At 45.5% G+C, this 22,992-nt stretch overlaps 1 protein-coding gene across 7 annotated transcripts in view; it reads left to right on the forward strand.

The window, feature by feature from the left end:
* LOC146798509 (uncharacterized) overlaps nt 1-22,992 on the forward strand; it is a 248,961-nt gene that overhangs the window by 180,218 nt on the left and 45,751 nt on the right. For all 7 annotated transcript variants that reach the window (XM_085625800.1, XM_085625802.1, XM_085625799.1 and 4 more), the window contains exons 6-7: nt 12,497-12,607; nt 17,726-17,806. In XM_085625800.1, coding sequence (XP_085481926.1) covers nt 12,497-12,607; nt 17,726-17,806 — 192 coding nt within the window. The remainder of the gene's footprint in view (nt 1-12,496; nt 12,608-17,725; nt 17,807-22,992) is intronic.

Here is a 22,992-nt window from a genome sequence, read left to right on the forward strand (position 1 = left end):
GGGTTATCTAACTTGCAATGGCAAGGTGTTCCTATCTTATAGTAAAGGAAAGGGAGGGACTAGCTCTATGACCACTCCTCTAGGAGGGTCAGGGGGGTGGGTGGTTACACCCACTTCCCTTTGTCCAGTTTCGTGCCAGATCAGGGGCTGGTAGCCCCTGAACCAGTTTGAGCTGGCATATGCGCAGAGGAGCCTACTGCTCCCCCAGTGCAGGACTTCAAAGCACTCTAAGAGTGCACCCACCCAGCTCCAATACACTAAATCCTGCCTGGAAGGTGGTGACACCTCCCTGTGACAGGATGCCTATTGGTCGGTGTAGGAGAGTAGGGTCTGCTATCCTATGGTCACCCCAAAGTTTTGCTTTTTGCTTCACTGGTTTTTGACATATTGAGGCTGTGGGCCTGCTAATCAGACCCCCAGCCTGCTGTTCTCTCTAACTAAATTGACACTATGCACCCTAGGTGCATAACCAATTGGAATTGGATCACCCTGTGAGCCCCTGTACCAGTGTACACTAGGTACCCAGGGCATTGGTGTATCTAAGGCCTACCAGGGGCTGAAGCATGTATTGTGCCACCCCTGGCCTGGCCTAACAAATTTGACACAACTGGCCGATCACTCAGCTGGGGTAAGTTGGTGTAACCACCTCTCACTTAGGTGTAGTATACCTATACCTAACCTTAAATGAGACACATGGTAACCTATACGTCACTCCTATGGCAGGCCTTGACAATCCTGAAGGCAGAGTGCTTGGTTCCATGTGAGAGGGTGCTCTGGCATGAGCTGAGCCTGTCTGCAGTGGTCGGAACAACTTCCTTCTACCGTTTCCAGATATCGTCATACCATATACTCTTAAGTGCATTATGAACCTTGCGGTTAAATGCTATCTTTGGTTTGGCTTTATCAAAACATGTCGAGTAAGGTGTCATACGAATTGGAATACTAACCCCTCGCCAATTCTAGTGACGGGGTTAGCATTCCACCCTTCTAGAGGGACACGACATGTACAGTACCTGAAACCCGGGTAAAATCAGACATAGCCTCAGCTCCACAAAATGGATGCTGCCACCACAGACACATGTCTGCCCTCCTGCTGCTGGGAGTCCTTCCAGCTTGGGAGACGTGGACAAAGGGTTTCCTGCCAGGGGAGGTGCGAGCACCACCCCAGACAGGATTTTGTGTATTGGTCAGGTAGGGCTTGAAAGGAAACAGACATGCCTGAGGCTCACAAGGAGCCTCGGCGCATATGCCAGTTCAAACCGGCCCTGGGGTACACCAGCCCCGGACCTGGGGCGAGCTGGACAAAGGATTGGGGGTGTAACCACCCCCCTTCCTGGTCCCACCCTTAGGGAGGGACCTAGCAGGTAGTCCGGCCCCTAGAATCCGCTTAAAGGTAGGAGCTGTGTCCTAAGACTTCAGACATCCTGGAATCAACTTAACCACAAGAAGAAGACGGGAACTTCGACGCTCTGCTGCACAGAGGACAGAAGGAAATCTCCCCTATGGTCAGGGAGTGACCATCTTGCTAACGCAAGCACCAACCAGCTATTCGATGTCTGCTTTGCCGCCGCCTCCCGCCGGAGCCCGAGCCCAGAGCCCAACAAGACCTGGACCTCCAGGCCTCTCACAACCCGATCCACAGTCCCTGCAAAGAAGCAACCCGTGGAGGCACCGAGACACGTGGAGCCAGCCATCTTGAAAGACCGGCGACAAGCTGCAAGCGCGACAACAGAGGCTCCCTCCAAGTTGTGCTTTGGGTCCTGAGAAGCCCAACATCCGAGCAACATCTGCACCAAAGGTGAGCCCTCCAGCATCTCCACGATCTGCGTGGGGCCCCTCTGCACTTTGCATCTCGACGCACCTGCCCGGTCCCTGGCCCGTTGGCTAGTGGCCATTTTAGCGACCTAACTTGAAATCAACGACACTGGTCTGGTTGCTCCAGACTGGCCCCAGCTGCTCTCCAAAAGAGCAGCCCCTCTGACCTTGCTGGTCAGAACAATCAGCTTTCTTTTTTTTCCACGACTCCTGCATTTGCCAAGGCTTGTTTGCTTCTTTCGAGTTGCCGACAATGCCGACAGCGAGAGCCTGCGTGGGACAAGTTGTGACTTGACTCCTGGACGTCGTCGACCTTCAGGGACCACGTGGCTGCGGAGACAAGCTACACCCCATCACCTGTTTGCACCCGACATCGCCTGGTACCTACCTGGTGCCACGCCGGTCACTGGCTAGTGACTGTGAACACTGTCCCCTCTGCTTTCAGGTCTTCTACAACTCCGATCCACCCTTGGATCCAACGCAGCTCTTCTGGACCGACCGCCTGCAGCATCTTTGTCATCAGGCTCCATTGAATCGATAGACGAAACCCGACGCACTTCGAGACCTATGCACCCGCTTCCTGTGGGTGAGGTAACGCTGGCACTCCGGTGCCCAAGTGTAGAGAAACATCTCTAGTGTCTGTGTTTTAAGTCTTAAGTTCGTAGTCCATCCAGAAGATCCTTTCTGCAGTAACTTTTAAACTTTTACGCACCCATTGAAACCTATGGGGGCTCGCCTGTAACTTTCCTCACTGCACACGCGACCCGTGGACCTCCTGGTCACTAACTGAAGTTAGCTCCTTGTAGGCCCAGCGATTCTAGAGGCCCTAGGCCTTTTCCCTTTCCTGTTCGTGGTACTTAGACCACTATTTTAGTATATGGTTTGAGTGGCCACTAGGGCCCATCCATATAAAGTGCAACTTCTGTATATTATAACACTGTCTTGTTTAACGATTTGTGCTCCTGTGCTCATAAAGGGTCTAGGGGATACTTTGAGTAATAAATACATATATATTTTGAATATATATCTGTGTGGTGTCCTTTCATTGGTATAAAGGGGGGTTACATTTAGTAAAACAGCCTGCTTAACACGCTTTAACGAGTTTAGCCTCAAAGTCTGCTTAGCCTACGCTACCACTAGGGCAGCTAGTCCGAAAAGGTTGACTTACAACCACACCATAAGGGTTGCTTGGCATGGTACAAGGTGGTCACTTTATCTAGTGAACATCATATACCAGGCCAACTTCTCACATTGGTGAGCAGCGGTTGGATTTGAGCTTGCTGTGTTTTACCTCTGTAATCTCTTTGTTACCAATTGAAAGATCATACAGGTACCTTTAGGTACATATAAAACAAGATAGATATACTTAAGTTCTACTGAACTTAGTTGTTGTAGAGCAAAGGGAGTAGCACACCCTGACTACAACTACTAGATAGATTTAGTAGGAGAACCCAAGTGTAGGTAGATTGCAACACATCCACCCACACTTAAGAGCAATGGAGGGGGCAGAGGGGTCCAAGGTACCCATCTCTGTCGAGAGTGACCCCAGAGGGCACCAACTCTCTTTGCTACCCTAAATCAAAATGAGCTCAGGCAGTTGGCAAATATCAGGGGCCTTAAACAGCCCAAGAACCCTACCTCTGCTGAACTCAGAGAGCTTTTACAAGCTGATGAAGATCAGAAAGCTCTCAAGAAAGCCTCCCAGTTAGGCCCCTTATGGACTGGAACAGGAGGCCCCCCTTCTGAAGATGCTACTGAGGTACCCCTTTCCAATAGTCACGCCTTAGATGAGAATCATACTACAGAGGAGGAGAGTGATAAGGGTACTGATACAGAAGGTAGTGGGGATGAAGGGATAACTAGCCCAGTGCCAAGTGTTATACGTGGCCCAGCTAACCTAAGGCTACTGGGGACTGACAATGGGATCATCCCATTGGATCTCCCTAGTGGACTTAACCAGGGGTTTGGGAGGCAAAGGAATCACTCAGGTGAATCTAATGCTTCTCATGCCTCTAGAGGCTCTCAAGGTCACTCCAGAAGAAGGATGACCACCCCTCAGAGGAGGGAACATGGGGCCAGAATGCAGGAAGCTCAGCTGAGAATCAGGAGACAGGAGCTGGAAGTAGCCCTGATGGAAGAGAAACTGAGTAAGGCTAGGCAACCTAGAGAGAGTGGGTCTATACCCACTGGTGGCAGCATTGTCCCTAAGGACAAAGATAGGGTCTTTGACAATAGGAACCTGTCCAAGGTTGTGCCCCCCTACAAAAGTGGGGATGATATCCACAAGTGGATGACTGCTCTTGAGAGAGCCTGCAAAGTGCAGCAGGTTCTTGAAGACCAGTGGGCAGCAATGTTATGGCTCTCCTTTGAAGGTAGAGGCAGAGATAGACTCCTCACTGTTAGAGAGGAGGATGTCAGAAACTACAGAGCCCTGAAGAGTGTCCTAGTTGATGGGTAAGGCTTAACCACTGAACAGTACAGGTTAATGTTCAGAGACACCCAGAAGACACAGACTCAGGACTGGTCTGAATACATTGAATGTGCCACTAAGGCTTTGGAGGGTTGGTTGCTGGGAAGTAAGGTATCTGATTATACAGGATTGTACAATTTGATGATGAGAGAACAGATTTTAAATAACTGTCAGAACCAGCAACTGCATCAACACTTGGTTGACTCAGATCTGACCTCTCCCCAAGAATTGGGAAAGAAGGCAGACAAATGGGTCAGAACCAGGGTTAAGCAAAAGAACCAGAACCAGGGCCAAGGGGGTGATCAGAAGAAAACAGACCAAAAGGCTGGAGATCAGAAATCTAAAGACCAAAAGTCTTCAACAGGGCCCCAAACTAGTACTAACGAGGGTGGGTCCCAGCCTAAAGGGAAGAAGAAAGAAGGTCCAAAGAAACCCTGGTGCAAATCTTGCAAGAATACAACTCACTGGACTAGTGATTGTAAGAAGGGTGGAGCCCCCAACACTGTTGCCCCTAAGGCACCTGCTCCCAGTACTACTGCTAGCAGTGTTGGTCCCCAGACAAAGGGTGTAGTGGGAATCACTATGGGAACTGAAGGATATTCTGACTTAGACAGAACCCTGACACAGGCAGTCTTGATCTGTGATGGGGACATGGATTTGTCCCTGACTGTGAGCCCCAGTAACCTGGGCAAGTACAGACAGACTCCTTTAATTAATGAAAAAGTGGCTCAAGCCTACAGGGACACATGTGCCAGTGTCACTATGGTGACACCAGGCTTTGTGGACCCTGGACAGTACATACCAGCTGAGAACTACCTGGTGACCAATGCCAGCAATGCCACTACTTCACATAGTGTGGCAGTTGTTAACTTCTCATGGGGAGGGGTAACTGGCCTCAAAAGGGTTGTGGTTAGTGCAGACCTCCCAGTAGAATGTTTGTTGGGCAATGACCTAGATAGTTCTCTATGGTCAGAAGTGGAGTACAGGATACATGCAGAGATGTTAGGTATATCACCACATGTCCTTGCTGTGACCAGGTCACAGGCCAAAAAGTGCCTTACTGAACCACAGGTCTTGGATCCTGGAACAATGGACCAAGCACCTACCAAGAAGAAGAACAGGAGGGTTAAGGCTGTGCCTTCCCCCCTGCCTCCAAGTGATGATCAGCCTTCCCAGGAAGATGATCTAGAGAACCCTGAAGGAACTGTCCCTGAAGAGCTTGAACCTGATCAGGTTGAGTTTCTGGGGACAGGGGGACCTTCCAGGGCTGACTTGGGGCAGGCTCAGTTAACCTGTCCATCTCTTGAACCCCTCAGACAGCTGGCTGCTGCTGAGGCTGCTGGGAATGCTCAAGGTACCCATAAAGTGTATTGGGATGATGGAGGCTAGAGACCCAAAACCTGGTGCAACCAGGAGGTTGGTTATACCTCTGCAATTTAGGGGCTTCCTTCTTACCTTGGCCCATGATATTCCTCTAGCAGGACACTTAGGCCAGAACACGACTTGGGACAGGCTTGTCCCTCACTTTCACTGGCCTCACATGAATGAAGATACCAAGGAGTTTTGTCGCTCCTGTGTGACCTGCCAAGCCAGTGGCAAATCAGGTGGCACAACAAAGGCCCCCCTAAAACCACTACCGGTGGTGGGGGTCCCCTTTGAAAGAGTGGGAATAGATATAGTGGGTCCCATGGATCCTCCCACTGCATCTGGGCACAGATTTATACTGGTGGTAGTGGATCATGCCACCAGGTATCCAGAGGCAATTCCCCTTAGGACCACTACAGCTCCTGTTGTGGCCAGGGCCCTGCTGGGAGTATTCTCCAGTGGGGTTTCCTAAGGAGGTGGTTTCTGACAGAGATACCAACTTCATGTCAGGATACTTGACAGCTATGTGGAAGGAATGTGGTGTCAACTACAAGTTCACCACTCCTTATCAACCACAATGCAATGGGCTTGTTGAGAGATTCAACAAGACCCTAAAGGGTATGATCAAAGGATTACCTGAAAAGCTCAGGCGAAGATGGGACATCCTTCTACCCTGCCTTCTGTTTGCTTACAGAGAGGTCCCACAAAAAGGAGTTGGCTACAGCCCCTTTGAATTGTTGTTTGGGCACCCTGTAAGAGGCCCACTGTGTTTAGTGAAGGAAGGATGGGAGTTACCTCTCAAAAAGCCTAAACAAGACATAGTGGTCTATGTACTTGGTCTCCGCTCCAGGATGGCTGAGTATATGGAGAAGGCATCCAAAAACCTTGAGGCAAGCCAGGCCTTACAGAAAGCTGGCATGACCAAAAGGCTGTCTTGGTTGAGTTTCAGCCAGGACAGAAGGTATGGGTGTTGGAGCCAGTGGCCCCAGCAGCACTCCAAGACAAATGGTCTGGACCCCATACAATCCTGGAAAAGACGGGAGAGGTTACCTACTTGGTGGACCTAGGAACTCCCAGGAGTCCCCACAGGGTACTCCATGTTAACAGGTTAAAAGCATATGTTGACAGGGCAGACATGGGCTTGCTCATGGCTACAGATGAGGGACAGGAGGAAGAGAGTGACCCTCTCCCAGACCTGTTGTCTCAGAACCCTGAAGATGGTTCAGTTGAAGGAGTGACCCTTGGAGGCAACCTCACTGAGCATCAGCAGATTGAATGTAGACAGGTTCTACAATCATTTCAACATATGTTCTCACTGATACCTAGTCAAACTGACTGGTGTACCCATGTGGTGGACACTGGTGACAGTCTGCCTGTGAAGAACAAACTTTACAGACAACCTGACCACGTCAGGGACTGTATAAAGGCTGAGGTACACAAAATGCTGGAACTGGGTGTCATTGAACCCTCAGGGAGCCCCTGGGCTAGCCCAGCGGTTCTGGTCCCCAAACCTCACACCAAAGATGGCAAGAGAGAGATGAGGTTCTGTGTGGACTACAGAGGACTCAATGCTGTCACTAGGACAGATGCACATCCTATTCCAAGGGCAGATGAGCTCATAGATAAACTGGCTTCTGCTAAGTTTTTGAGCACATTTGATTTGACAGCTGGCTATTGGCAAATCAGGTTAGCTGAGGAGTCCAAGGCCAAAACAGCATTCTCAACCCCAGGTGGGCACTATCAATTTTTGGCGATGCCCTTTGGTCTGAAGAATGCACCTGCCACCTTCCAAAGATTGGTGAATGAAGTCCTTACTGGGTTGGATGACTTTTGTGCAGCATATCTTGATGACATTGCTGTCTTGAGCTCCACCTGGGAGGATCCCTTGATCCACCTGAAGAAGGTACTTGAGGCTCTGCAAAAGGCAGGCCTCACTATCAAGGCTACTAAGTGCCAGATAGGGCAGAGTAAGGTTGTGTATTTGGGCCACCTTGTAGGTGGAGGCCAAGTTAAACCACTGGAGAGTAAGATACAATCCATCAAGGACTGGTCTCCTCCAACCACCCAGACTCAAGTTCGAGCTTTCTTGGGCTTGACTGGGTACTACAGGAAGTTTGTTAAGAACTATGGGCCCATTGTGACTCCTCTTAATGATCTGACATCCAAGAAGATGCCCAAAAAGGTTCAGTGGACAGTAAGCTGTCAAAAGGCATTTGATGACCTGAAGGAGGCCATGTGCTCTGCACCTATCCTGAAAAGTCCTGACTACTCCAAAGAGTTTATTGTCCAAACAGATGCTTCTGAGTTGGGTGTGGGAGCTGTGCTGTCACAACTTAATGTAGATGGTCAAGACCAACCCATTGCTTTTATTAGCAGAAGGTTGACCCCCAGAGAGAAGAATTGGTCAGCTATTGAAAGGGAGGCCTTTGCTGTGGTGTGGGCCCTGAAGAAGCTGAGGCCATACTTGTTTGGCACTCACTTCAAGATTCAGACCGACCATAAGCCCCTCTTGTGGCTAAATCAGATGAAGGGTGAAAACCCCAAACTGCTTAGGTGGTCCAATTCCCTACAGGGGATGGACTTTACAGTGGAGCACCGGCCAGGTACAGACCATGGGAATGCAGATGGTCTCTCCAGGTACTTCCACTTAGGACATGAAGACAAGACTGGTCAAGGCTAGTTTAATGTCCCTGCGTTTGGGGGGGGGGGGTTGTGTAGGAGAGTAGGGTCTGCTATCCTATGGTCACCCCAAATTTTTGCTTTTTGCTTCACTGGTTTTTGACATATTGAGGCTGTGGGCCTGCTAATCAGACCCCCAGCCTGCTGTTCTCTCTAACTAAATTGACACTATGCACCCTAGGTGCATAACCAATTGGAATTGGATCACCCTGTGAGCCCCTGTACCAGTGTACACTAGGTACCCAGGGCATTGGTGTATCTAAGGCCTACCAGGGGCTGAAGCATGTATTGTGCCACCCCTGGCCTGGCCTAACAAATTTGACACAACTGGCTGATCACTCAGCTGGGGTAAGTTGGTGTAACCACCTCTTACTTAGGTGTAGTATACCTATACCTAACCTTAAATGGGACACATGGTAACCTATAAGTCACTCCTATGGCAGGCCTTGCCAATCCTGAAGGCAGAGTGCTTGGTTCCATGTGAGATGGTGCTCTGGCATGAGCTGAGCCTGTCTGCAGTGGTCGGAACAACTTCCTTCTACCGTTTCCAGATATCGTCATACCATATACTCTTAAGTGCATTATGAACCTCGCGGTTAAATGCTATCTTTGGTTTGGCTTTATCAAAACATGTCGAGTAAGGTGTCATACGAATTGGAATACTAACCCCTCGCCAATTCTGGTGACGGGGTTAGCATTCCACCCTTCTAGAGGGACACGACATGTACAGTACCTGAAACCCGGGTAAAATCAGACATAGCCTCAGCTCCACAAAATGGATGCTGCCACCACAGACACAAGTCTGCCCTCCTGCTGCTGGGAGTCCTTCCAGCTTGGGAGACGTGGACAAAGGGTTTCCTGCCAGGGGAGGTGCGAGCACCACCCCAGACAGGATTTTGTGTATTGGTCAGGTAGGGCTTGAAAGGAAACAGACATCCCTGAGGCTCACAAGGAGCCTTGGCGCATATGCCAGTTCAACCCGGTCCTGGGGCACACCAGCCCCAGACCTGGGGCGAGCTGGACAAAGGATTGGGGGTGTAACCACCCCCCTTCCTGGTCCCACCCTTAGGGAGGGACCTAGCAGGTAGTCCGGCCCCTAGAATCCGCTTAAAGGTAGGAGCTGTGTCCTAAGACTTCATACATCCTGGAATCAACTTAACCACAAGAAGAAGACGGGAACTTCGACGCTCTGCTGCACAGAGGACAGAAGGAAATCTCCCCTATGGTCAGGGAGTGACCATCTTGCTAACGCAAGCACCAACCAGCTATTCGACGTCTGCTTTGCCGCCGCCTCCCGCCAGAGCCCGAGCCCAGAGCCCAACAAGACCTGGACCTTCAGGCCTCTCACAGCCCGATCCACAGTCCCTGCAAAGAAGGAACCCGTGGAGGCACCGAGACACGTGGAGCCAGCCATCTTGAAAGACCAACGACAAGCTGCAAGCGCGACAACAGAGGCTCCCTCCAAGTTGTGCTTTGGGTCCTGAGAAGCCCAACATCCGAGCAGCATCTGCACCAAAGGTGAGCCCTCCAGCATCTCCACGATCTGCGTGGGGCCCCTCTGCACTTTGCATCTCGACGCGCCTGCCCGGTCCCTGGCCCGTTGGCTAGTGGCCATTTTGGTGACCTAACTTGAATTCAACGATGCTGGTCTGGTTGCTCCAGACTGGCCCCAGCTGCTCTCCAAACGAGCAGCCCCTCTGACCTTGCTGGTCAGAACAATCAGCTTTCTTTTCTTTACATGACTCCTGCCTTTGCCAAGGCTTGTTTGCTTCTTTCGAGTCGCCGATACCGCCGACAGCGAGAGCCTGCGTGGGACAGCTCGTGACTCGACTCCGGGAAGTCGTCCACCTTCAGGAACCACGTGGCTGCGGAGACAAGCTACACCTCATCACCTGTTTGCACCCGACATCGCCTGGTACCTACCTGGTGCCACGCCGGTCACTGGCTAGTGACTGTGAACACTGTCCCCTCTGCTTTCAGGTCTTCTACAACTCTGATCCACCCTTGGATCCTACGCAGCTCTTCTGGACCGACCGCCTGCAGCATCTTTGTCATCAGGCTCCATTGAATCGATAGACGAAACCCGACGCACTTCGAGACCTATGCACCCGCTTCCTGTGGGTGAGGTAACGCTGGCACTCCGGTGCCCAAGTGTAGAGAAACATCTCTAGTGTCTGTGTTTTAAGTCTTAAGTTCGTAGTCCATCCAGAAGATCCTTTCTGCAGAAACTTTTAAACTTTTACGCACCCATTGAAAACCTATGGGAGCCCGCGTGTAACTTTCCTCACTGCTCACGCGACCCGTGGACCTCCTGGTCACTAACTGAAGTTAGGTCCTTGTAGGCCCAGCGATTCTAGAGGCCCTAGGCCTTTTCCCTTTCCTGTTCGTGGTACTTATACCACTATTTTAGTATATGGTTTGAGTGGCCACCAGGGCCCATCCATATAAAGTGCAACTTCTGTATATTATAACACTGTCTTGTTTAACGATTTGTGCTCCTGTGCTCATAAAGGGTCTAGGGGATACTTTGAGTAATAAATACATATATATTTTTAATATATATCTGTGTGGTGTCCTTTCATTGGTATAAAGGGGGGTTACATTTGGTAAAATAGCCTGCTTAACACGCTTTAACGAGGTTAGCCTCAAAGACTGCTTAGCCTACGCTACCACTAGGGCAGCTAGTCCGAAAAGGTTGACTTACAACCACACCATAAGGGTTGCTTGGCATGGTACAAGGTGGTCACTTTAACTAGTGAACATCATATACCAGGCCAACTTCTCACATTCGGCCTCCTACACTGTGAGTTTCGGTCAGCAGCAGGAGGGCAGCCCAGTGTCTGTGCTGGTGGCATCCATTTTGTGATGCCATGGCTCTTTCAGACTTCTACCGTGTTACTACAGTAGGTACATGTAATTCCCTCTAGAAGGGTAGGATCATACTCCCACACCAGTTACTGGTGTGTGGGTATGATTCCAAGTTGTTTGACACCAAACACGACATGTTTTGATGCAGTCATTCCAAAGTTAGCATTTACCGCTAGGTTATAATGCACTTAAGAGTATATGGTTTAACTGCATCCACAAACAGCCACAGAGAATAGACTCTGCCAGCTGCAGAGGGGCCCTGCTCAGGCAGTGGCACCCCCTCACATTGTAAACCAAGCACCCTGCCCTCAGGATTGATAGGGCCTGCCTTAGGGGTGACTGATAGGTTTATATGTGTGTGTATGGTGAGATATAGGAACCTATACCTCTGTGAGGAGTGCTAACACTACCTCACCCAGGCTGCAGGAGCAGGCCGGTGGTGTCAGATTTAGTCTGCTTCCCAGGGGTGGCATAATACATGCTTCAGCCCCTGGTAGGCCTGTGAAGTACCTAGGCCCTTGGTACCTAAGGTACCATATACTAGGGGCTCATAAGGTACCACAGTATCCAATCACTAGTGCATCTAATATGCACACCAGTCATTTAAGGGAGTAAGCAGATAGGCTAGGGTCTTGGACAGCAGGATCTCAGCCAGACGAGTCAAAAACCATTCAAACACCAGGAAAAAAGTGGGGGCAACCATGCAGTCAGATTCCACCTTCCTACAATGACTTTGATTTGAAAAACAGTACAATTAAGTACCAAAGTTATGATGCAGAAATGCATGAACATCGGAGTTGCAAAACTAAGATGACTGCATTACCATCGGTTTAATTTGATAATTTGTCAGTTGCATACTACAGTGCACTAAACTCAGATTTGAAAATGTAGAGTGCATGCCAGTTTTAAGAAATCAGTCTTTAAAATTCAAGTGAGGCCTGTTGGAAACATCCATAAGACTTTGCAAATGATCCAGTTAACATTCCACATGGTTTCAAAAGATCAGAAAGCCCCCTAGAGCATGAAAAAGATTTTTGTGTTGCAATCTTTGTTTTTCTATTCAAATAGTTTTAATAATTTTTTGGTACACTCATCTTACTTACCTGATTCATTTTGTTTTCATCTTGGTGCTGCTTAAGATTATGATCATGATGATAATGACAAAACTAGTCCTGTGAAAACAAGACAAGCATTTAGTTTGGCATCGAGTACATAATAGAAAAAAAATATTAAATTTAAGCTTTGGAATGTGTAAAAATGTTTCTGATGATCATCAATGTATGTGTTTCTACTCCATAGGTCTCCTGGTTTATGGGAAGCATCTGCATCAGAGCCAATGCTTGCACAATCAATGCATTAAGTATCGGTGGAACTTTCAGAACATACATCTTGAAGGCCAAGGCTAGGATGGTAAAGCTTCTTTGATTGGTTATAAGTAGAATATGATTCACCTGTTATAATGTGTATTCTTGTAATAAATTATCTTCAATAATATTCGCAATTGGAATCTCTATAATGCCTCCTATTTATGAGAATCCATGTAATTCTGAAATAAATCTTGTGGGACATCTATTTTAACATTAGGTTTCTGCTTGGACTAATGGGATAATTTTCTGTAAAACTTCTTAAAATCATATGTCTTATCCTCTTCCAGGAAACAGGTATATCTGAAAAAAATGTATATGTGTACGGGATGGTTAATGTTTTTTTATCTTTTATTTTATCATTGTAGAATGATGTAGTCAATTAAATGCACAGGCATATTATATTAGGTGGAGTCTGTGATTATGCACAGTCACTGGTGAGGTAACTTTATATACCACTAGTCTATCATCAAAATATTGGCATATTTCAATATTGGGAACAGATAGGCTACCTCATTAGTGCCTGGAAGAAGTACAAATGGTAGGATTCAAATATGTTTCTTTTATGAAGGATTCATCTTTATGCACATCAAATTTAAATTTTACCAAAAAAACAATCTAGATTTTCCCTACAGAAACATGAATTATGATTGTGGAGGTGTGGTTGGTATGCAGAATGTTTCACAGTTGTAGCAGCCATGAAGGAAGCTTGAGGGGGCTGTAAGTGCAATCGATTAGGTGTTTTTTTAGTTTGTTAAATGCAACATAGAAATATTGAGACTGCATGGAACTTCACTTCTATGTTATGCAAAACTGGGGAAAAGAGATGCCAAAGACAACATACAAAACACAAAATGTTTCGTAATGATCCACTACCCATACAGAGCAAGGGTTGTCAGTTGGGCAGGATTTGGGTCCTTCTCAAGTAATAAGTCCCAAAATCTAGTCATGTTCAACGCAAGTTCAATAAGTAAACCTGGGCTCAACCCCTGGTGCTAATGGCACTGAGCAGACTAATGAAACTTAATCAAAATGTGTTAAGTATCTAGCAGTACCAAAAGCATGAAAAATCAAACCAGTCAAGCCTCAACACAATTAAAATCCCACGACTAATCTAGAATAATCAAGATAAATTAAAAAAGGTGGATGACACAAAAATGTTTAACATCCAATAAGTAGATATTAATTTGTTAAGTTTTAGGGCAAAAAGCTTCTAGAAAAATAAAGCACCAATCAGAAGTTACTGTTCCCTCTTTACCCCGACCTAGTTTTGGTTTTAGGCTGACCTCGATGGAGTGGAGGTCAGATACACCAAGCTGGTCATTGTTGTCAAAGTTTTTACCTTCGTATTTAGGGCCTGATTTAGTGATTGATAAATAGATGCAGAGTACCCTATCTGCCAAGCTCCTGGACCACCCACCCTATTTCGGGTTAGGTGGTCCACCAACTTTCCGTCTGCAGGTGAGCCGTTGGCTCCATTAATAGAAGGCTTATTCTAGCAATCTGAGATATTCCTGACCATCAGCTTAAGGGCACAAGACTGCAAATGTTAGTGCTGATGGTCTGATGCATTTTTTGTCTGTCAGTCACTGTCCGGACATCTTGATGATGGCAAACAGAAAAATACAAATAATACCCCCCCCCCCACACACACACACAAACAGCCTTCAAAACGAATGTTGGCAACCTATCAATCTTTTGTCACCTTCTGCAGTCCACTGTAATGTCAGTTAGTTTGAAGTTACAATGATCATTGCTGGGCAGGCAGGGTTTTCTAAAAATGTTGGCCATCTGTCCGTCAAGGTGACCTGGTTGACAGAGTATGTATTTCTATAGGTTAAATTAGGTCCTTATGCTTTTTTTAGCGGAAGTTAAAATAGTCAACTGCATAAGGTTGAAGCCTGTATCCAAATATTTAAAGAGGTCCAGATACCTGTTTGCCAATGTCCATTGGTATTGGCTGCAAAGTTTCTAAGTGGGAAAATTGCAATTTTGTGCCTAAAGTCATTGTTACATCAGTGGGATACTTTCTCATCTTCTCAGATTTGATGAAGATTCATATGTTCATCTCTGTCTGCTCGAAACAGAGAGGATGGTCTGACACACCTACACTGAGATCCCTTACTCCACTAAGTCATCAGTATAAGCTTTCCCCTGGCAGAGACAGCTGGGGCACTTTTGTCAGAAAGATGACAATTCATCTGATTTTAAACAGAGCAGGTGGACCATCAGTTAGGCAGATAGGGCACTCGGCCACCACATTGGTGTCAGCATACCGTATCCACCGAAAGGTAGGCCCTTAGTCTCTTTTTTGGACCTTGAAAAGCTCCAGCAGGACAAGCTTGGCAGCTGTAGCTGGACAGGTCTCATTAAAATGAGGGTCTGCTGAAGTCTTCTTTCAAGCAGCAAAAACCATGAGGAGAATCTGATTTTCCTGCCCGCCACATTGCACTTGTCTGGCTAGTCTTGGGTGGTTGTTTCAGTCCTCTAGAGGGCAAATATATTGTAAGGGTCTGATTTAGAGTCCAGCAGATGTGGTTACTCCATCAAAATGTGATAGATATTGTGTCCGTCGTATTACAAGTGCATTATATCCAATGGCACTTGTATTACGGGGGATGGGATAGCCATCAAGTTTGTGTCGGAGTAACCCTTCTGCTGAACTCCAAAGCAGGCCCTAAGCCCCAACTTTTCCATGTTTTTTAAGTGGTTCCTCTCCATCATTTTAAAGGTTGCCATGACCTTGGAGACAGCACCTAGAGTCTTGGACATGCTCCAGCAGAGGCCACCAGCAGAGTCTAGTCCACGTCTGCTTTTTGACAAATACTCACTAACAAAAAGCCTATTGAATCTAGTGATGCCCCTGTACCCAAACAGAAGGTCAGCTAAATTACTCTTCGAGTCCACTTCTCTGCAATGGGTACAATTCGGAATAGGTGCATCCCTTCAGGTCTCCACTCAGGTCACAGATAGCAGTTCAAGTACTCTTCTATAGTTCCACACATCAAAATGTGTTCTGATGAGCTGTGGGAGAATTGTCACTTTTGTAGAAATCACTAAACAGTGGGTGAGGTGACACCTGGGCACTCCCTTACCAACTGGAAACGAAGTTCCCAGTGGCAAATATGCCCACTTTTGAAGCATAGCCTGTATGCCTTACTTCAAGTTATACCACAGTGCACAATTTGACAGAGAAAATCAAGAAGGCAGAACCTTTCTGCCCCGGAGGAGGCTGGTGGCACACCCAGGGGAGTGTCTAGGGAAATGAACAGTCCCTTACTCAACAACCCTCGACTGGTTCTTGTTCCCTGGAATGGGAATGAGCCGGATAGAACTGGCCCTGGGATCAAATAACTATCGTCCCAAGGTCTCCATTTACAGTTAACTATGAATTGGCAAATCTCACCCTGATTCCTTGCAAGTAACTGTAACTGTAGAAACATATCCACACTATTTTTTTTACATGTTGGAGACAGAAAGACATTTGTGCCTTCCAAAGTCCCATAGGTGCATGTGGAACTGTGGTTTTGCGACTGTTAAGTCTGTGATTTTGTGAATTACAGGTGTTTCAATCTCAAAGCCTTTTACTATATCAGGACCAATGAATCTTCAAAGATGCGGGTATTTATAAGAAAATGTATTACGTTTGTTTGATAACACTGGTTCTCATGGGTTCAACTTTACCTCTGTAAAAATTATTCTAACCTGCAAACTTCCCAGGACATTCTTAAGATATTTGAGCCTATATGTAGCTGGAATTACCTGGATTCTAGGGAGATGGGCATCACTGCAATGTACCAATTATAGCCAAACATGCAACCCTGTCCTTTCAATGACATACGACAAGAGTACACCACTCTGAGACATAAACCATTATCAATGATAGTGTGGAAAAGCAATATAGATATTAAAGTAGTATCCTGGTAGCAGGGTTATCATGAGACATACAGACCCTTCCTGTTTATATAGTTGCAAGCTAGAACATTTGCCTTGTGCAATAACCCACTATCATAATGGGTTTTGGCATCTTTAGGCCTAACATCATGAAATTTGTGTTATTTCTTCCCAACGCCACAGATGATTTTATATACAATGCTTATGATGTATGCACTGTTGGCCCTTCATTGACCCATCTTTGGGAGAAGCACTGACTCAGACAATAGGTAATGGTCTTGGTTTATCCCTAACACTAACATCCTTGGCCATGCACATTTTTCTCATGTGTAGATGCCTGGCGAACACAGGTTCAAACATATCTGTAAAAACCTGGATAACCAAAATCACACTTAAGCCCAGTTCTACAAACCATTTTTCCAGTCTCAAACTGGCAGATTCGCAGAATCGGGCCGTTTGAGACAGGAAAATGTCCTTTGGTAACTTGTTACCGAATCAAATTTTGTATACGGCATTCCTTCCAAATACAGAATCGGTATGGTATGTATTGCTGTTTTGTGACTAAATTCCTGCCGCAAAACAGTAATACTTTACCACAAGTTTAAAACTGGTGATAACCCATTTGCAAAGGACCCCATTCCATTTGAGAATGTAAATAATAATATTTTTTAACAGCATTCAGTTGTCTCATGGACCACTGGATACTCTTCAAAAATTAAGTGTCAAAACGCGTTGCATTTAACAAAAAAGATTGCTTTATTTAAAAGCAATCACAGACTTAGTTTACTGCTCAGCCCAGCAGGCCACCATCCCTGTGATGGCAGTGAATCCTAGTGGGTTGCAAATTGTGACGCACCTCATTAATATGAACGAGATAGGTCTATTTGCGACCCAAGAGGAATTGCTAATGAAACTCAAAAGTGTTTCATACATTAGGAACAGCCATTTCCTAATTAGAGAGAATTGCAGTTAAGCAATCCATATTCCTAATGTTTTTACATCCAGTCCTAAATCTTCATTAGTATATAGAAATAGTTTGATGTTATCCTGCATAGTCCTCTCATATGAAGTGCTGATAATGGTCTAGGTATTTATCTCTGCTGATTCTGTAACTGGTGATAATGAAGATGAATATATACTTTCTATTGACAGGTTTATTAATAGGTTTGCATGTTCTTTAATACTTGTAGAGCATCCATTTGCTAATGTGTGCGCCTCAGTGTGACAGGACACTTCTAAAGATTATCAATTTACCCTTTTTCTTGTGTAGTTTCTTGGATTCCTTCAATTGATCACATATAATCAAGCACATCTTCCCGGTACTGCCCCAGATTGCAAACTTTTACTTCAGGTTAGTATGTATGAAGTTCTGTCATTTTGTCTTTGAGCAAAAGTTGATTAATGCTGATTAGTGTGATTTCCAGAAAGACATCAACTTTAATTACATCTTCCATTATATCTCATGGAGATTCCATTTATTTGTCATCAAGTTATCATTGTCAGTGTGCAGTATTTATTCTCTGTGCTCCCCAAGTTCTTTCATCATTATGCCATATCATGGATACACATACCACATTAACATTATCAATACCATGTTCCTTTCCCACACGTAGTGGTTCAACTTTTAGAGTAGGTGGAAACAAAAGTCCCAGTTGTCATACTTTCCATGCCTCACCATACATTTGTAACCTACACACCCTACTCTTTTTTCTGTCTCTCATACAAATTGGGTATGATTGGCTAAGTGGCACACACTCTGCTAGTTCACCATTTTTTACTCAATGTTCTTGGTGTCCCTATCAAGGTACTCCTATGCTTTTCATGATATAGTCTTTCTTGCAGAGCTTTTTAGTTTGGTTTTGGTGTCTCAAATCTGCTGATGGCCAAAGGTAATATTGGCATAGCATAGTATGCAATGCTAGGTAGCAGTGCCATATACTCTTAAATGAAAGATGAAATAACCCATCTTTGTTGACATTTTCTTAGGTGGAAACCACGTCACATATTTTGCTCATTGATCACAGGCTCTGTGGGTGACCCCTTCTGCGGGGGATTCTTCTTTGAAAAATTACATGGAACTCATATTATTCAGGAAAGGCACATTTTGGTATTCTGTACCACATTACCCAATAGCCTTGAATATACTCTACACCATCTAAATTGTACCTTTAGACAACTGTGTGAAATGTAATAATTATTTAGGATGGACAGCGGGCTACCTCAAAGGATAATCGCAGCTCTTGTTAGGGTGAACCCTCAAATTCTCTAAATTAACCTGATCTCAACCCCATGGTAGCTGTGGCAGAGAGCAGACAGGTAAATAAAGTCAAAACACCAAGCAGTAAAAATCCCAAACAAAGTTAGAATTTTTGCAATGAAATTGAATAAACAAAATGCCATGCAAACAACAAAAATCTAATAAAGGAAAGTGGAGATATGAAGTTTTTAAATGTAATTAGAACATAGCCAAATTGCACAAATGATAGTGAATGGTCATGGTAGACTGAGACCTAGGAGCAATTTGAGATCGGCTGTGATGGATCCATGGTCGAATGCAACAAGTGGATTGGTCACCTTGACATGTATGCCACTGCAAGTTCGAAAACATTTCTAGGTCCCAATTTTTAAAGGAACTTTGTCACTTTTTTTAGTTGAAAATCCTCTCAGTGCATTTCATAGCTGAAACTGTAAAGTGATACCAAAGGGCGTGATGGACGGAGCATTTGAGCAAATCAAACACTCACCCCCAATCAACTGATCTGGGTTTAATCCATCATAATTCTTTAGCTCACTCCACCACCCCAGTTCAGACATGGCCATATGCAAATCAGCCTGACCCTGTGCCTCATGGGAACAGTCCAGCCCGAACTGCCTGGCTGATGAGGGTTATGAACCCGAAACCAGTCCCAGGATGCTTGTTTCCGGTCCAGGGAAGACATGGCTTGGCAGCGCTCCGTCCATCATCCCCTTTGGTATAGCTGAAACTGTAGCCATTGCAGTAGCCCTGCAGGTTAGATACAGGAAGCAGGTTGGCCCAGCTAGCGCTATGGAGTTTTTCAGTTTTTGGTAAAATAAACTTTAAAGTCCCAACACAGAAAGGGAATTTGTCATTTTTTCAGAGTTGCAGAGATCTTTGTGAGGGAAAAATCTGAAATTCAAACTGATGTTGTGTAACTGCTAGTAGGATACTTTTCGCAGAGCAGGTACAGCTGAGGTTCTGGAGTTATGAAGCAAAAGTTTTTCACAGTATTCAAACTGTCTTCTGGTGCCCAAACATTCATAGGAGTACATTTCTAAGACTTTGGATGGCACTTAAAGACTCTCAGGGTATCAGGTGGAGGCCAACAGCAGGGTCCATAAATTAGCTATTTTGGGCTATCCACCATTTACAAATGTAAATTAACTAGAAAGTGTAGACTTACAACACTCTACCCTTCAGTTTAAGGGGGAGTCTGAAAAAAATTAATTTACTACCATAAAGTTACTACGGGTAAGTTTGCAACAGTATTTTATGTTCTGTACGCTTTGTGGGATGACTGCACTTGATGCGGTGCCGTCGCTAGGACCTAGCACAAGAGGGAAGTGATCAAAGGCATGGAATTCCCTTGAAACCCTTTACATTTCAACTAGAGAAGATGGCATGGAAATAAACAGGTGGGCACTTCTGTTGATGCATCATAATACCTGACGCAAGCATCAAGACAGGCTTGCCTGTGAGATGCCAACAGTGTCATAGCAAACCCCTTGGATAAATGCAGTAGCCATGAAATAGAGTAGGAAGATTATTTTGACATACACAGGGGTAGCCTCTGAGCGGCTGGGGACTCAAGTCTACGCTCCAAATCTGTAACCAAGTCAAGGATCACCTCAAGTGAGAAGCGGTATCTGATATTGAAGGCATTTATGGTCATGACAAAGATATTGATCCTTTGCCTGCAAAGCCTCTCATTACACCTCCTCAAATAATTATTCCTTAAATTGAGAAACAAAGCAACAACAACATTAACTGACATAGTGAAGGTAGGAAAGAGGTTTGGTGTGTGAGATTATTTCTCATGTGGTCACCCTGGCTGTGATTGGATGGTGTTCTAATAGGTTCCAACTGGAGATGGGTGGTGGAGTTGAGAGCAATCCCTCCTTTTATAACCAGGTGGGTTGCAAGTGTTGTAAGCATTGTTATTTACCTTTACACCAATTGCTTCTAAGTTAAAAAAAGTAATATTTCCCACCTGAAAGTAAAAATGCATAATTATTTATTATCTAGTAAAACATCTTAAAAGCTATGCACAGAAACCATGGAATTACATTATATTAATTTGTTCTTAAAAATGTAATTACATTAACTATTACATTTAAAATGGTTATTAACATATTTTATAATAAACTATTATATAAATGTATGCATCGTTAACATTTAATTAAATGTATTTATGTTTCTAAAGAGTGAAAATAATTTGATTTAATTTAACATTATTTGTAATAGGGTTTTATTTTAGGTCTCTGCTGTTGGAATAAAAATATTTTAGCTCTGATGTTTATGTATTGTACGTCTTAAGTTAGCATTCACTGCACCATTTTATGATTAACCAATATTTTGAGCTATGATCCTAACCAATTTTTCTCTTTGCCTCTGCTGAAAGCAGCTGCGGTAGTTTTAGTTTCTCCAAGGTTGGGCATTGCTGTACTAATTAATACACTGTTCTTATTATCGCATACCTTTCACACTAGATAGAGGCCTGTTCCCACCTTTAGAGCGGCGGGCACAGGCAGAACAACCTTGGCATTAAGATAGCGTGTGCCCAATCTCAGGATCGAAACTCATCCTTCTGTCTAGCTGTCTCCAAAGGGAAATTTCCAGTCAGGGCGTGTCTTCATTGGTTCTGAATTGTACATAATGTATCACTATGTTTGCCGAGTCAGTCCCTCTGCAGCAATCCCAGGAGGCTGGTCAGACTGGACTCCCCTCCAGTGTACCTGAATAAATATACTTGGTTTGTATTCTCTACTGTCTGACCAACTCTTCATTTGTATGGAAGGTTGAGAGGTGGTCGCGGGTTACCCGGGTGGCCCTAATCGGGTCACTTTCTTCAATTGGCATCTGAACAAGGACTCCATCAGGTGACCCATCCTCATGAGGATGTCGGGCCATCGTCTGGTCAGAAGGGCAGACCAGGGATCCCTGCACAAGAGTTCTTGAACTCGTAGCTGCCCCGTCTGTCTGACCGGTCGGTGCCTCGCCCAGCGGTTTTCACGACTGGGGTCCTGAACGGCAAAACCCTTGGATATGACCGTTTGGTCCGAAGAGTCAGCAGTGGAGAATACATTTGTTTGACCTGTGTGCACCAGGTGAGTTTGTTTTGGTTCTTTGTGGATATGGTACCATTTTGGTTTGTCTTTGGTACGGATTGAGGACCGATTTTGGTTTGCATTTGGTACGGTCTGAGCACCGATTTGGATACAAAGTGTGTCTGAGCACTTTGCCAGGCAACATAACAAATTTGGCTTACTTTTCAAAATGCCTGGGATCAGCCCGCTTTTGGTTTCCAGTTGTCGTTGTCGTTCAACTGATGCCCGACTGGAAGAAAATCAGCCAGCGCCTCCAGAAGGTACTCCGAATTTTGATATGTATGTGAAGCATGGCCATGGCCCTATTATATTTAGTACACTATGGTACAAATATACGAGGGACAGTGCTGAGTTGCAGTGGCTGTTGACGGGCACTTTTTGTGAACAAAAAAATTTGTTTTTAGAGAAGAAGTTGTTTGCAAGAAGAAGTAGGCAGTTTATGTTTGATTCCCTCAGAACATGGCAAAAGGAGGCTAAACAGTGACGAGTGAAAGCAGAGAAAGAGGCCCGGAAGGGGAGAATGCTAACATTGACTCAGAAAGCTGTAGCGCATGATAGAAAGAAGCAAGAGCTAGGGATTGAACGTGAAGATAGGAGATTCCAATTACAGATTTATAAATCTTATGTGGCTCAAGAAGAAAATTATACATTTGTGGAACAATTGTTAGATACTCAACCTCCACCTCCGTATGCCCCGCAGAGGATATATCCTGCTCTCCCCCACATGCCCAGCAACCCGGTTCTTCTGTCTCCACCGTTTCTGCTTCTATTACTATTGATCAGTCTGCCTTGGCTACGGCACCTCCTGTCCTTTCTTTGTCCTTGCCGTCTGTGGCAACTATGACTGTTAGTACTCCTGCAACACCTATTGCTTCGGCATCTCTTTCGCCAGCTCTTACAACAGCGACACAGCCAGCAGTGACGTTAGTGCCTACTGCCTCTGTCATCACTTCCACTGTGTTCCTCCATACCCCGACATTGCAGAGTAGTGGGACACCAGTATGTGGATTTGAGGATAGAGACTGGATGAAATTTAAGGAGCGCATGGGGTGGACGTTAGTCCACTCTGATATGGGAGATGAAGAGAAAAAGGTGGTGGCTAATCAGGCTGCACAGTGGGCCTGAAACCCCATTTATAGTGTGGAAGATGTGAGGAGTGTGATAAAAGATTTTGAGCCATTTGTATAGCAG

Source organism: Triturus cristatus, chromosome 9, assembly GCF_964204655.1.
Source record: "Triturus cristatus chromosome 9, aTriCri1.1, whole genome shotgun sequence".
In the NCBI taxonomy this organism is placed as follows: domain Eukaryota; kingdom Metazoa; phylum Chordata; class Amphibia; order Caudata; family Salamandridae; genus Triturus; species Triturus cristatus.